Below are 12,795 nucleotides of genomic sequence, written 5' to 3'. Positions count from 1 at the left end.
TCTCTTAGCAAACAAGAAATCCACCAGCAAAGCTTGCCTTGTATCTTTGCAGGCATTGGTGCACATGGAGTATAACAAGGTGCTGCTCTCAGTTACTGATTTGGGTACAAGTATTCAAGCAGTATGCTGAAGATTATGATGATTCCACGTAGTGGAATCAGAATTGGTTTTTGCTTGTCCATATATTTTTCCGTTTTTAGGTTTTGTTTTCATATAAAAAACATTTTCAAAAGTCAGCACTGTATGCTTGGCTCTTTCTCTTCTATACAATCGGTGTTTTATACTCATGCCACGGCTGTTTATACACCATAATATTTCTTCTGCTCTGAGATACGTGGTTGGGTTTGAATCTGATTCTGAAGGGTTTTCAGTCCCTGGCCAAATGAGGCTCTGGTAGTGGAAATACTGTTTATTACGGCAGCTTGGTGTAGCAGGTATTAATACTGTCTTGCTCCAGGTTTCTAGAAGAGGGTCTTCATGTAGTTCGTGAATACAGGGGTTGAGTCCTTGAGTCAGATACTATCATTTAACTTCTACTTTGAGGCAATTTTTGTATTATGCAAGAGATTTCAGTTACTTGGAGTTTTTTGGATGTATATTATGTATTTTTTCTCTGTAATGTTTTTCATCATATTCATTACTTTTGTGTACACACTTAAAAAAACCTTAAAATCTGCAGTTAATGGAAAAAAACTATAGGTAAAATTTGCCTTGTGTTGTAATTTTCTTTTAATTCCATCGATGCTATCTAAGAAGGGGTTATTTTTTAAAATGATGAATACTGAATCTAGAAGGATTGCTTTGTTTTATTTAACAATATCAGAGTTTTCATCTGGAACCTTGACACCAAAGGATTTCGTGTTCCCATTTTTTTTCTTACCATACACGGTAGCAAGGATCTCATTGCTTACGTTAGTTCTGCGGGTGTTGTAGGATATACAGAAGAGTTCTATGATGCTTGATAAAGCATAATTAGACAAGGGAAATAGGTATGACATGATTACATTAGTTCTCAAAAACCTATTGATTGAAGCAATCTAGTTTATGAAGATTTGAAATCTCTTTCTAGGGCATTGGCCCTTAACTGCGATGCCCCACTGGATGATAAAAATGGAGCAGAGTCTAAGAACTGGAGAGCTGGTAAGCCAGTCAGAGTAGTGCGCAGCTCAAAAGGACGGCGGATCAGCAAATACGCCCCAGAGGAAGGCAACAGATATGATGGCATTTACAAGGTATTCTGATTTCTACCAAGTGCAATGTAACTTTTTTCTTGAGATGTTTTTAAAAGCCTCATATGTGTTACATTGCAAATTCTTCATTATTACTTAAAATAAATAATTATTTTTTCTCCATGATAGCTTTTTAGCCCTAACTTATTCTGCAAAGAACTCAAATGAAATTATTCAGAGCAATGATAATAGAATGCAATCCAAAATAGGAGATAAATAGTTAAATATGTAAGCTACTTTGTATGTGCTTACTGAGTCACATTCATCCCTACAAATCAAATTATTTTCTCACTCCTTCCAACTGTATCCCAGCTTTTTCTGCATGCAATGACTTCTCAGCATCTGAAATGAAGGTATGTGCCTTTTAAGAGCACTGTATTTATCAGAAATACAAAAATTTTGCACCTGAGGGAAGAGTTGCTGTATAATAGTAATTTATAGCTTACTCTTCTCATTCCTCCTTCAACAATTAAAGCATGACTATATGAATGCGTTTGGCTTGTGATAAAAAAATGGCAGTAATTTTATATTATGCTTTAGGTGGTGAAATATTGGCCAGAAATTGGAAAATGTGGATTTTTAGTTTGGCGCTATCTTCTGAGGAGAGATGATGTTGAGCCTGCACCTTGGACTTCAGAAGGAATAGAGCGGTCAAAGAAACTGGGTCTGAGTGTACAGGTTTGGAATCAGGACTCACAGAGTTGTGTTTATCCTCAGTTCCAACAGACGCATTCCAGAAATAAAAATCAGCTAAATTAAACCCCCATGTTTTTTTCTCATGCTTTAGTGCAGCAGGATTTAATGCCAAAAAGTGCTACATATTAGCTGCAAACTGAGAGAATCCTGTAATAGTGACATGGCAGAAAGAACGGTGAATGAAGCTCTCTGCCTTGGCAGTAAATTGCTTTGCATATATGGATTGGAAAATTAAGAGTTTGAAACCAGTTTTGTGATCCTTAGACTGGAAAGAATTTCTACAAACAACTATTATTACAGCTGAGACTGTCTGAAAAATCAAAAAAACTTTACTTTTTTGTGTATTTTTCTCTCCATGAGAGGAGTTTGTGTAGATAGTGTATTTCGTGCACAGAAATAAACTGACCCATGAGGACTGGTGGATGAAAAGAATTAATATACTGTTTCTTTTCTCAGCAAGGCATGGTATATCTTACAGTATATCAACTTTGCCTAGCTGATTTATATAGTTGTAAGGGAATAGATACTGGTATTGTGTTCCTTTTAATGTGCTGGAGTTTAGATTCGACTCTTTGACTTGAATACACTTTCTTAATAATAGATACTAATTTAAAAGTGTTCCACATCATGCAGGGCTTTAAAATCATTTTGTGGTTACTTCAATAGTTAGTCACGGGGTTTTAAAGTCCTTTAGAAATTAGTGTTGTTGCCTGTATTCCAGTGGATGTTGCTTTAAATCTATGATTTTTTTTCTTTTTTCTTTTTGCCTTTTTTTTTTTTTTTTAATTTTATTTTAGTATCCAGAAGGTTATTTGGAAGCCATGGCTAGTAAGGAGAAGAAGGATAAAGTTAAAAAGCAGACAGTGAAACAGGAGCCAACCAGCCAGAGTAATGGAAACCAGAAAAGGACAATTGATGATGGTATTTCTTTCTACTATTTTAGCATTCATCGGCAGAGTCTGTCATGTTATTAAGCCAGTAGCATGAAAACTTGGCAGAAGTGTGAAGCTGTTCGGAATACTAATGTAAACTGATAAGCGTGTGCTCTGTAATTAAGTAGTAGTGTAGGGTTCTTATCCTATTTACTACTATTATGGGCTTTTTTCTCTTAAACTCTGTAGAAAAATGGACAGTCTTCTCTGCAAGTGTGTGCTGCAGTCCAAACCAATGATGAACGGTATGGGTTGGAGTAGGGATTTGATTGCCACATTTGATGAGCATAGATCACATTTTAGCCTTCTAGAAACAGTTTTGTCTTCCCCTTTTATTAGTTCAGACTAATGCTCTGTTGTTACTGCATATGATGGTCATAATCTTAAGCAGGTATAGAGGAACCTATGAATACACCCAAAGCCATGAGGACGGGAGATGGAGGGAAAGGAGAGGCTTTCCAGCTGACCCAAGAGCAGCAATGGCTGATTAGAGAAGACTGTATGAACCAGAAACTGTGGGATGAAGTACTTGCTTCTCTTAAGGAAGGACCAGTATGTTTGCTGCATGTGTAATTTTTAATGTTTGGTTTTTTTCTTTAGACTGTTACAAGTCTTGATTCTCTCTTAATACCTCATTTTCTTACTGAACTTTTGCTGAATACAGATTGTGTCTAGCATTATTTTAATTTCTAAGATTTTGACTTCAAGAAAATAATCCTTGCTTATATGATTTGTTGTTGACGGTTGGGTTTATACCTGTGTAACAGAGATCTTTTCTTGCACAAAAACCATTTTGAAGTTAGAAATGGATTTATTTTTTTTTTTAATTTCCAAAGGGAGAATGTTTTCTCTGAAATTATAAATGTATTTTGTGCTGTGCTGATGTGAGAAATCAGACATGAAGAAAGATGGTTCTAGTCACTATTTTTCAGACAGAAAAGAATTACATGACAGTAAATACAGTTTGCTTGCTTCATTTAAGAAGATAGGAGCATTGTCATTTTCAAATTTAAATATGAAAATATTTTAATCCAAATCTGTTAACAGATTATCCCACTCTGTAGAGAGGGAACCTTACATAGGAGAAAAAGATATGTTTCTCCTCCTAAGTGTCATGAAAATAGCAAGAATAGCTCAAGATTGAAGGGAGTGTAGACACGAGCATAAAAAAGTCCACTAAAGGAATATCTCCTGAAATAGTATGTCTTTCAGTGATAATTAATCTTACCAGTGTCAAGTTCATAGTTATTTTAGCTGTTTTGCAGAAAAAACAAGTCGGTAAGAAGTTAAAATAACTTGATAAAACTCAGCTCACTGAAAAACAAACCGTTGGTTGGAAAATGGATATCTAAAAATGAGCATACATAATTAGTTTAATTAAAAAATACCATTGGCTATTTATGGTGCTGCTATAGCAGAAAAAACATCTACAGCTTCCTGTTCTTCCACTTACACTACCAGTTTTTGCTATAATGCTGCTGCAGTTGTCTTTATGTAGGAAATGACCGTGAAAAGTTATTAGCTGTTGTCTGTCTTCTGTCCAGTGTCTGTAATGACTAGAAGGAATTTCAGCTTTTAAAATTATGCATGATAACAGGCAACAGAGATGTGTCTTTGTAAAAAGCAGAAGACAGTAATTTGAAAGCAGTTGAGTTACTGAGAAGCTATTTTTCTGTAGTTTCCTACCCATAATTTTGGTAAGGTTTCCATTTGCTTGCCACTGAAGCTAATGGGAATCCCTGGTAGATGTGGGTTGCTACAGTGAACATGTAAAAATCTTTGTGCTTGAAACAACCACCTTCCCTTTTAACTGAATAAAATGGTTTAAGATAAATCTGATATTTTAAAAAGTATTACAAAGGGCCATATTTTGCTTACCCATAGATCTGTTTTTCTTGCATTCTTAAGATGTTTAGAGATGACTGACATGCCAGAGATAAGCATGCTTGTCTGTGTGAAACACCTGATACAAATGTATCTTGAGATTCCTTGGGGATGCCCTGAGAAGGTTTAATAAAGAGAGTTGAGTTTATACACTGCAGAAGATTTGGCCTGTGGAGAGAAGAAGCCATTAAATTAGCTGTGACCAGTAAGCAAAGGAGGAGGTGCAGAAGTTCCCTTGGAAGAGAAGTAGAGATCTTTCAGGGACACAGACATTTCTAGCAGAAGTTACTAAATGCAATTACTAAATTTTCCAGCCTTTCCTAGCCGTCCAGTCTGCTTCATTTTGTTCTTAACAAGTCATACAAACGACTAAATAATCTTTAACACATTAGTTCTCTGCTTTGTGGAAGAGTAGGGAAATTAAGTGATTACAAACCTGCTTCCTGATTACTTTTAGAAAGCTGCAGTCATGGATAAGAGCTTCTGAAAGTTTATATTCTCTATGTAATAAGTGGCATTTATGAGAACTGTAATAGAGTTTGTCGTCTTTATTCCTTTGCCGTACTCTAGAATTTTCTGAAGAAACTGGAACAGTCCTTTATGTGTGTCTGCTGCCAGGAGCTGGTTTTCCAGCCAGTGACAACAGAGTGCCTACACAACGTCTGCAAAGTAAGAATAAACTTGGTCTTGCTCTGGGCTGTTTTCTTGGTTCTGAGTCACCAGTCACCAAAAGCCATATGTATTTTAGAAAGACATGATTATTGCCTAACATTCTGCAAAAACATGCAACAAGTTTTCGTTCAGTGATTGCTGTATAACCTTAATTTTAGCTAATGAAGAGCGAAAGTACATTTAGTATAGTACCTGATAGGCATAATGGATGGACTTTACCATTGTTGAAATTCTGTTCTGATAGTGGAATTACACTAGGAATAGGTTTAGTCCAGGAGCCAGATGTTGGTACAGTAACCATAATTTAATTTTACACAGTTAAGGAATAAAAACAGATTTTATAGTTCAGTAACACTCTTATTTAAAAGGATGCAGTGTAAATACAATAAAAATATTCGTGTTTATTCAGAAGAAGTTATCTTGTTATTCTTGGCATTGTTTATGTTTGGTAGGAGGGCCATATAATATGTCAGTTTATAGCTTTAGTATCTTAAAGTCTTGATCAGCTGGATATAATGTAAGGAGTTTGAAATCCAGTTTGTACTGAAGTTAATTTTTGTAATACAGGCGTGCATATTTGAACTGTACCTGCCATACCTAGTATTTCTGCCTAAGAGCCTAAAAGGACACAGACTTCTGTCATCCTAGTACAGTATCTGATAATACAAGTTTGCTGTTGAAGACGATATGTCTCACTCCAATAAAAATCACCATGTTAAGAGTGGCCTGCACACATGGAATTATCGTAATCCTTAAAAAGCCTAAAAAGAGTTATGAAGGGGTTAATATTTAGAATTATGGAAACTGGAAAAACAAGGAAAAGAGAAAGCCGAGTGGCAACAAACTCAGAGAGAACAAAATATAAATATGTCAGTAAATATTTGCAAATATGAAATAACATCTAGTAAAAGTTGTAAGGAATATTTTGATAGTAAGCTGCTATGGCTGTTTAGGCACAGATGTGCCCTGATAAATTTCTGATACTCAGTTCACGTGCTTGTGCTTTCTGCGGCCTGTGGTAATGCAGTAACAGGGGCAGCACTGATGATAATGTGTTAGAAATTGTGTTGTCCTATATACGCCTTTAAGGCTTAACTGAATGTCATCCGACGAGGTAGATGGAGATTGTTACATTAACAACATACCTGGTATATTTGCCTCCTCTTGCAGTGAAGGTCTGGAAAACCACAGCAATCTAACCAGGAAGCTAGAAAGAAGCTGTAGATGTGGGTGTGATTAACAGGAAGGCACTGGTGGAAAAGAAGGGGAAAATCTCAGTAGTGATTTGTTTTAGTTCCTCTCAAGCTCAATGTCTCAATTCCCAGCCCAGAGCAGAGATCCTTTGTTTAGGACATTTTAGTTGTACAGAGGTACCAGAGGGCTTGAGGATGACTTCCTTTTTTTCTGGTAGCGCAGCAGATTGCATCTTTGGTTTATAGTGATTCCTTAGTTTTTTCTGGTTAAGCTGTCAGTCTGAAACAAAGTTCTCACACTTTGTTTTTCTGTCTCTGTCATGTCCTAGAGTTGTTTACAGCGCTCCTTCAGAGCTGAAGTCTTCACCTGCCCTGCCTGCCGCTATGACCTGGGGAAGGGCTACACCATGGCTCCCAACAAGATACTGCAGACGCTACTGGACCAGTTCTTCCCTGGTTACAGTAAAGGACGATGATGTGCTCAGATCCTTCCGTACTTCTCGCAGTGACTTTATAGACAGTAAAGGAGATAAACATGGGAATACAGCAGTGGACCAGCCAGCTTGATGGGACTCAATGTATTGTCACATTTTGAAGCAGCTAACCCTCTTCCCCTCATAGCCATCTTTCTGGTGTAGCGAGAACTCTAATTTTCAGCTGTCTTTTAACATCAAGGGTAGTTTTGGCCAGTTAACAAATAGTTTTTGAAGAAAATTAAAAAAAAAAAAAAAAAAAAAGAAAAGCCTCAGCTCTTACTGGCCCAGCTGATGCTTAATTTATGATTTTGGTTTCTTTGTAACTACCTCAGGACAGAGGAGTATAAATTGTGGGGATGACAAAAAGTTTGTGAAGTTTTAGCTACACACTGCCTCCTGAATATTAGTTGTGCCTGGTCCATGTGGTTTGATTTATGAAAAAAAAAATAATAATAATAAAATACAAACCAAAACAAAAACCCGCAAAAAAACAGAGACAGCACTTAAGCCAGCTGGATGAAAGAACAGCAAATTCTGTGGTGTGCATAATCCTTTTTTGTCTTTTTCCTCCATTATGCTGTATTTTTTTGCAAGAACAGGCTGATTTTTAGTCTATTTTTGTGAGCTTCATTGTGCTTTTCTTGTATCTTATGCAAGTTGACTACTAATGACTAATGAGAACAATATGAATGCATTGTTGCTGCATTAGTGTAAAGTGATCTGTGTTTTTTGCACTTAAAGAGGGTATTCAAGACACTCTAGTTGTGTAAAAAATATTTCATATAAAAAAGCGCCACTTCTGTATTAGTTAAACTGTATGCTTTTAGTAGGTCTTGTATCAGTGGCAATACATCTACACGACATTGAAGGCAGTGCTAGCTCGGAGAGGGTTCAAATCGCTTCATATTGTGATCTGAAATTTTATATACAATATATCCCCCCCAAAAAATAAACCTTATTAAATATTTTATGATTCAGAAAAGTTGCCAATTTTGTTTTTACTATTATCCACTTATTTAAATAATAACATTTTTATAGGCTTTTTTTTTTTCAGATTACTAAATGCTTTCTGTAGGTAGGCTTCTCATTTTTTCAGACATAAGGCTTTATATTCCTTAATCCGTTTCTCAATGGAAAATCATTGTTAATTAAGAAATAAAACCAAGCCTTACATCGCTATACATGGGCGCACGCATACCCTGTAGCAGCAGCTGTCACGTAGCTGCTGTGGTCTCTTCTGAGCTTGCTGCGGGTGCCCTGTGCAGCCGTCCGTCAGGGATTCCCACCATAGGCATGAGGCCACACTGACAGCCTGTAGCCTGTGAAGCAAGCATATACAGAGGTACATATGGAAGCATGTATGCCATTCTTAGTAACTGAAGATCTTGCCCTTACCCTGGTGTGGTGATGAACTAGACATTGAGAGGCACATGGCAGTGCCCTTTTTTGTGGCTGGAAGTTAGCTTAATGGCTTATTCACTTCATCTGAAAGAAGTAACTTCTCTCTCCCCATTCTCACCCCCATTCTACTTAAGAATTCAGTTGCATCCAAAATACATAATGCTGTTACTATCTCTCTAGTCATATATCAAAAAAAACAGGTGTTGGTGAACAGTTTTGAAAGATTCAGTAGCTAAAGGGGACCCACAAGAAAACTGGAGAGGTACTTTTTACAAGGTCGTGTAGTGATAGGACAAGGCTTTAAACTGGGAGTAGATTTGGATTAGATAAGAAGAAATTCTTCACCTTGAGGGTGGTGAGGCACTGGAATAGGCTGCCCAGAGAAGCTGTGGATGCCCCATCCCTGGAAGCGTTCAAGGCCAGGTTGGATGGGTGGCTTTGAGCAACCTGGTCTGGTGGAAGGTGACCATGAGCATGGCAGGGGAGTTGGAATTAGATGATCTTTGAGGTCCCTTCTAACCCAAACCATTCAAATGATTCTATATTTTAACTCATCCGCTTGTTCTGTGCTTACTAGAATGAGGGTTCAGCCTTTGTTTAGTAGGTGAACTGGTATTAGTGCTAAGCATACAGTTAAAAAGGTCTGTAGACAGATTCTTGTATCCTGTTGAATGTCTATGTTTTACAAAATGGGAGCTCAGTATGGGGAAAACAGATGTAATTTTACATTTGTAACAATCATTGCATCTGTGCAGTAAGCACATAAGATTTGTGGCTTTTTACTTGATAGCTGAATACTGTGAAATATTTTATACCTTTTAATGCTTTTTCCATTGGATAGCTTTTACCAATTGATTTATGAGATAAATTTGTCAGTTTGAGGTCAATAATAAGAAGTTCTCTGCTTAATACAAAAAATGTAAACCAATTTTTTAATATCTTTTCAGTGACAGACACAAAGCAACATAAAACTGCCTTTACCAAACATTAAAGTCGCTTGGCAAGACTCTGTGGAGTTAAGATTGGTGATGCAGAAAGACTGTCCTTTCCTCACATTAGAAGTTGTCAGTTTACACCCTTAGTGCTGTATCAGTAGCTATTGAAAGATGCCTTTTTTAAAAGTAAATTCTAGAGTATAAAATTCTAATTTTCTTCACTATGTATTTATACATTTTAGGACCCAAGTGCAGCTTTTCACATCAAAACTTATATGTGGCCTAGTGTTCCTTTAATGAAATCCATTCCTGCCTCTTGTCATCTATGGACTCTTGGAGTAATTAAAGCCCCCATTGAAGTCATAAGGTACGTAATAAAAAAGTTGCAGTCCCAAAACTTCTATGGAGGACACAAAAGTACAATACCAAAAACAGTGCTGTGGACACTAGCCTTGTTTGTGTCACTGCAGTGGAAGCTCCCAGGCATGAGTGTTCAAGAGAGATCCTGAGGTGTGTCTGCCTCGCTGGAGCATACCTGAAGTCTTATGAAGATGAGCGAAGGGCTCCTGAGGTAACAGAAGCCAACAGGAAAGCACCAGTGAAATACTTAATTAAGTCACCTCTGAGAAAGTGACTCAGCCAACAGCCCAGCGGAAGTGCCTCTACACCAGTGCATGCAGCCTGGGCAACATACAGGATGAGCGGGAAGCCACCGTGCTGCTAGAAGGTTACGACCTAGTGCATTACAGAAACTTGGTGGAACAGATCCCATGACTGGAGAGAGGCAATTGACAGCCACAGCCTGTTCAGAAGGGACAGGCAGGGAAGGAAGGGTGGACGTGTTGCCCTCTACATCAACAGAGGTGTGGAGTGTGAAGAGCTGTCTCTGAAGAAAAGCCACAAGTATGTAGAAAGCTCATGGGTAAGAATCAGAGACTGAGGCAACAAAGGAAACCTTGTGGTTGGTGTCTACTACAGGCCACTCAGTCCAGGGGAGACTATTGATGAAGCCTTCTTACTCCAGCTACAGGAGGCATCGTGGTCACAGGCTCTTGTCCTGCTGGGGGACTTCAACCACCCCAACATCTGCTGGAAAAGTAGCACAGTGAGCTGTAGGCAACCCAGGAGACCCCTGGAGTGCATTGAGGACAAGTATCTCAGCCAGGTAATAGACAGCCCTACTGGAGGAGATGCAGTTCTGGACCTGATGGTCACCAGTGTAAGAGAGCTAGCTGGTGACCTCAGTATTGGAGACCTGGGCTGCAGTGATCATGCACGTGTGGAGTTCATGGTCCTGAGCAACGTGGGTCAGGCAAAGAGTAAAGTCAGGAGCCTGCATTTTAGGAAAGCCAAATTCCAGCTCTTCAGGGACATGGGAGCAGAACAGAGCTGGCAGATCTTTAAGGACACTTTGCATAGAGCACAAGAGCTCTCGATCCCTAGGGGTAAGAAATCAGGTAAGAACAGCAAGAGACCAGCATGGCTGAGTCAAGACCTGCTGGTCAAACTGAAGGGCAAGAAGGAAATGCACAGGCAGTGGAAGCAGGGGCTGGGATCCTGGGAAGAGTTCAGGGACACTGCAGAGATGGGGTTGTGCAGAGATGGGGTGAGGAAGGCCAAGGCACAGCTGGAGCTGAACTTGGCAAGGGACGCAAATAAAAACAAGAAGGGCTTCTACAGGTGTGTCAAGCAGAAAAGGCAGGTCAAAGAAAGGGTACACCTCCTCATGAGCAAGACTGGTAAACTGGTGACAATGGACAAGAAGAAGGCTGGGCTAAGGTACTCAACAACTTCTTTGCCTCAGTCTTCATGGGCAAACTCTCTTCCCACACCTCATGAGTGGAAAATGAACTGCAAGTTCACGGATGACACCAAGCTGAGTGGTGCAGTCGACACACCTGAGGGACAGGATGCCATCCAGAGGGACCTGGACGAGTTCAAGATGCAACCCCAGTGTCAATACAGGCTGGGGGATGAAGGGATTGAGAGCAGCCTTGCAGAGAAGGACTTGTGGGTGCTAGTGGCTGAAATATTGGACATGAACTGGTGATGTGTGCCTGCAGCCCAGAAGGCCAATTGCATCTTGGGCTGCATCAAAAGGAGCATGGTCAGCAGTTTGAGGGAAGTGATTCTGCCCCTGCACCTCGAGGCCTCAGTGCAGGAAAGACATGGACCTGTTGGAGAGGGTCCAGAGGAGGCCACAAAAATGATCAGAGGGCTGGAACAGCTTTGCTGTGAGGACATGGTGAGAGACTTGGGGCTGTTCAGTCTGGAGAAAGATGCAGGGAGACCTTATTGCTGCCTTTCAGTACTTAAAATGGCCCTGTGAGAAAGATGGGCCAGACCCCTTGGCACGGCCCGTTGCGGTAGGACAAGGGGTACTGGTTCTAAACTAAAGGAGGGGAGATTCAAATTAAACATGAGCAAGAAATTTTTACCAATGAGGGTGGTAAAACACTGGCCCAGGTTGCTCAGAGAGCTGGTAGATGCCCCATCCCTGGAGACATTCCAGGCCAGCCTGGATGGGGCTCTGACCAACCTGATCTGGTTGCAGATGTTCCTGCTCATCGCAAGGGGGTTGAACTAGACGACCTTTGAAGGTCCCTTCCAACCTAAACTATTTCATGATTCTATGATTATATTCTGTGATTCAAACCCAGTATCTAAAATAAGAGATCTGAGAAACTGTGAAAGGACAATACTTTGTTAGAAAAGGTCTGCCTCATAGTAAGTAGTTCACAATCTGTTAGAAAAGGTGTCTCATGCCTTCTCTGGAATAAGAGGTGAGGATTAAATGAAGCTACAAGGAAAACTTATGTCATACAGAAAAAGGTAAATTTGTTACTGGTCAGCAAAACTGATTGTTGCAGCTTATTTCAAAAAACCAGATTTATTTCAATAATAATCACTCCCAGTATTTTGCTTTTGTAGAAGCTGTTACTGCTGTGGCAATTCTGACAAATCAGCACTTAAGCTTCATAATTCCATGTTCCTCAGTTCAAGAAATCCAGCTGAAAAGTTAAAATTCAGAACATGACAACACATAAAATTCTGACCAATTTTATTAGAGTACTAACATTGGTAAAAAAAAGAAAAAAATAATGAAATATTAACATTAGCAATGCTAGTGGTAATACGTGAAGTAAATTAAACAATCTACTTCATCTTTTTTCACAAAATATAAACTATTACTCCTGCAGTTAATATCCATTACTATTGCCTTATGCATCTGCATGTTTTCTACTTTCTTTAACCATATCTTCTAAGCCACTTTGCAAATTGGGTGTTGTTAAAACTGCAGCACAAAACAGACAAAATAATGAATCAAGGCAACTTCAGCATCAACTGCTGCAGAACAATCACATTTTGTTTACAGC

At 39.0% G+C, this 12,795-nt stretch overlaps 1 protein-coding gene across 1 annotated transcript in view; it reads left to right on the top strand.

The window, feature by feature from the left end:
* The window catches only part of UHRF2 (ubiquitin like with PHD and ring finger domains 2), a 91,550-nt gene extending 83,595 nt beyond the window's left edge, over positions 1–7,955 (top strand). The window contains 6 exon segments of the mRNA XM_080363153.1: positions 1,070–1,232; positions 1,770–1,907; positions 2,723–2,846; positions 3,246–3,409; positions 5,312–5,410; positions 6,936–7,955. Of these exon segments, the coding sequence (XP_080219279.1) occupies positions 1,070–1,232; positions 1,770–1,907; positions 2,723–2,846; positions 3,246–3,409; positions 5,312–5,410; positions 6,936–7,082 (835 nt within the window). The 3' untranslated portion in view covers positions 7,083–7,955.
* Positions 7,956–12,795: the final 4,840 nt, after the last annotated feature.

This window comes from Nesoenas mayeri (genome assembly GCF_963082525.1).
Source record: "Nesoenas mayeri genome assembly, chromosome: Z".
In the NCBI taxonomy this organism is placed as follows: domain Eukaryota; kingdom Metazoa; phylum Chordata; class Aves; order Columbiformes; family Columbidae; genus Nesoenas; species Nesoenas mayeri.
Note: the sequence above shows the minus strand (reverse complement) of the source record. Positions and strands in the feature narration are given on the sequence as shown.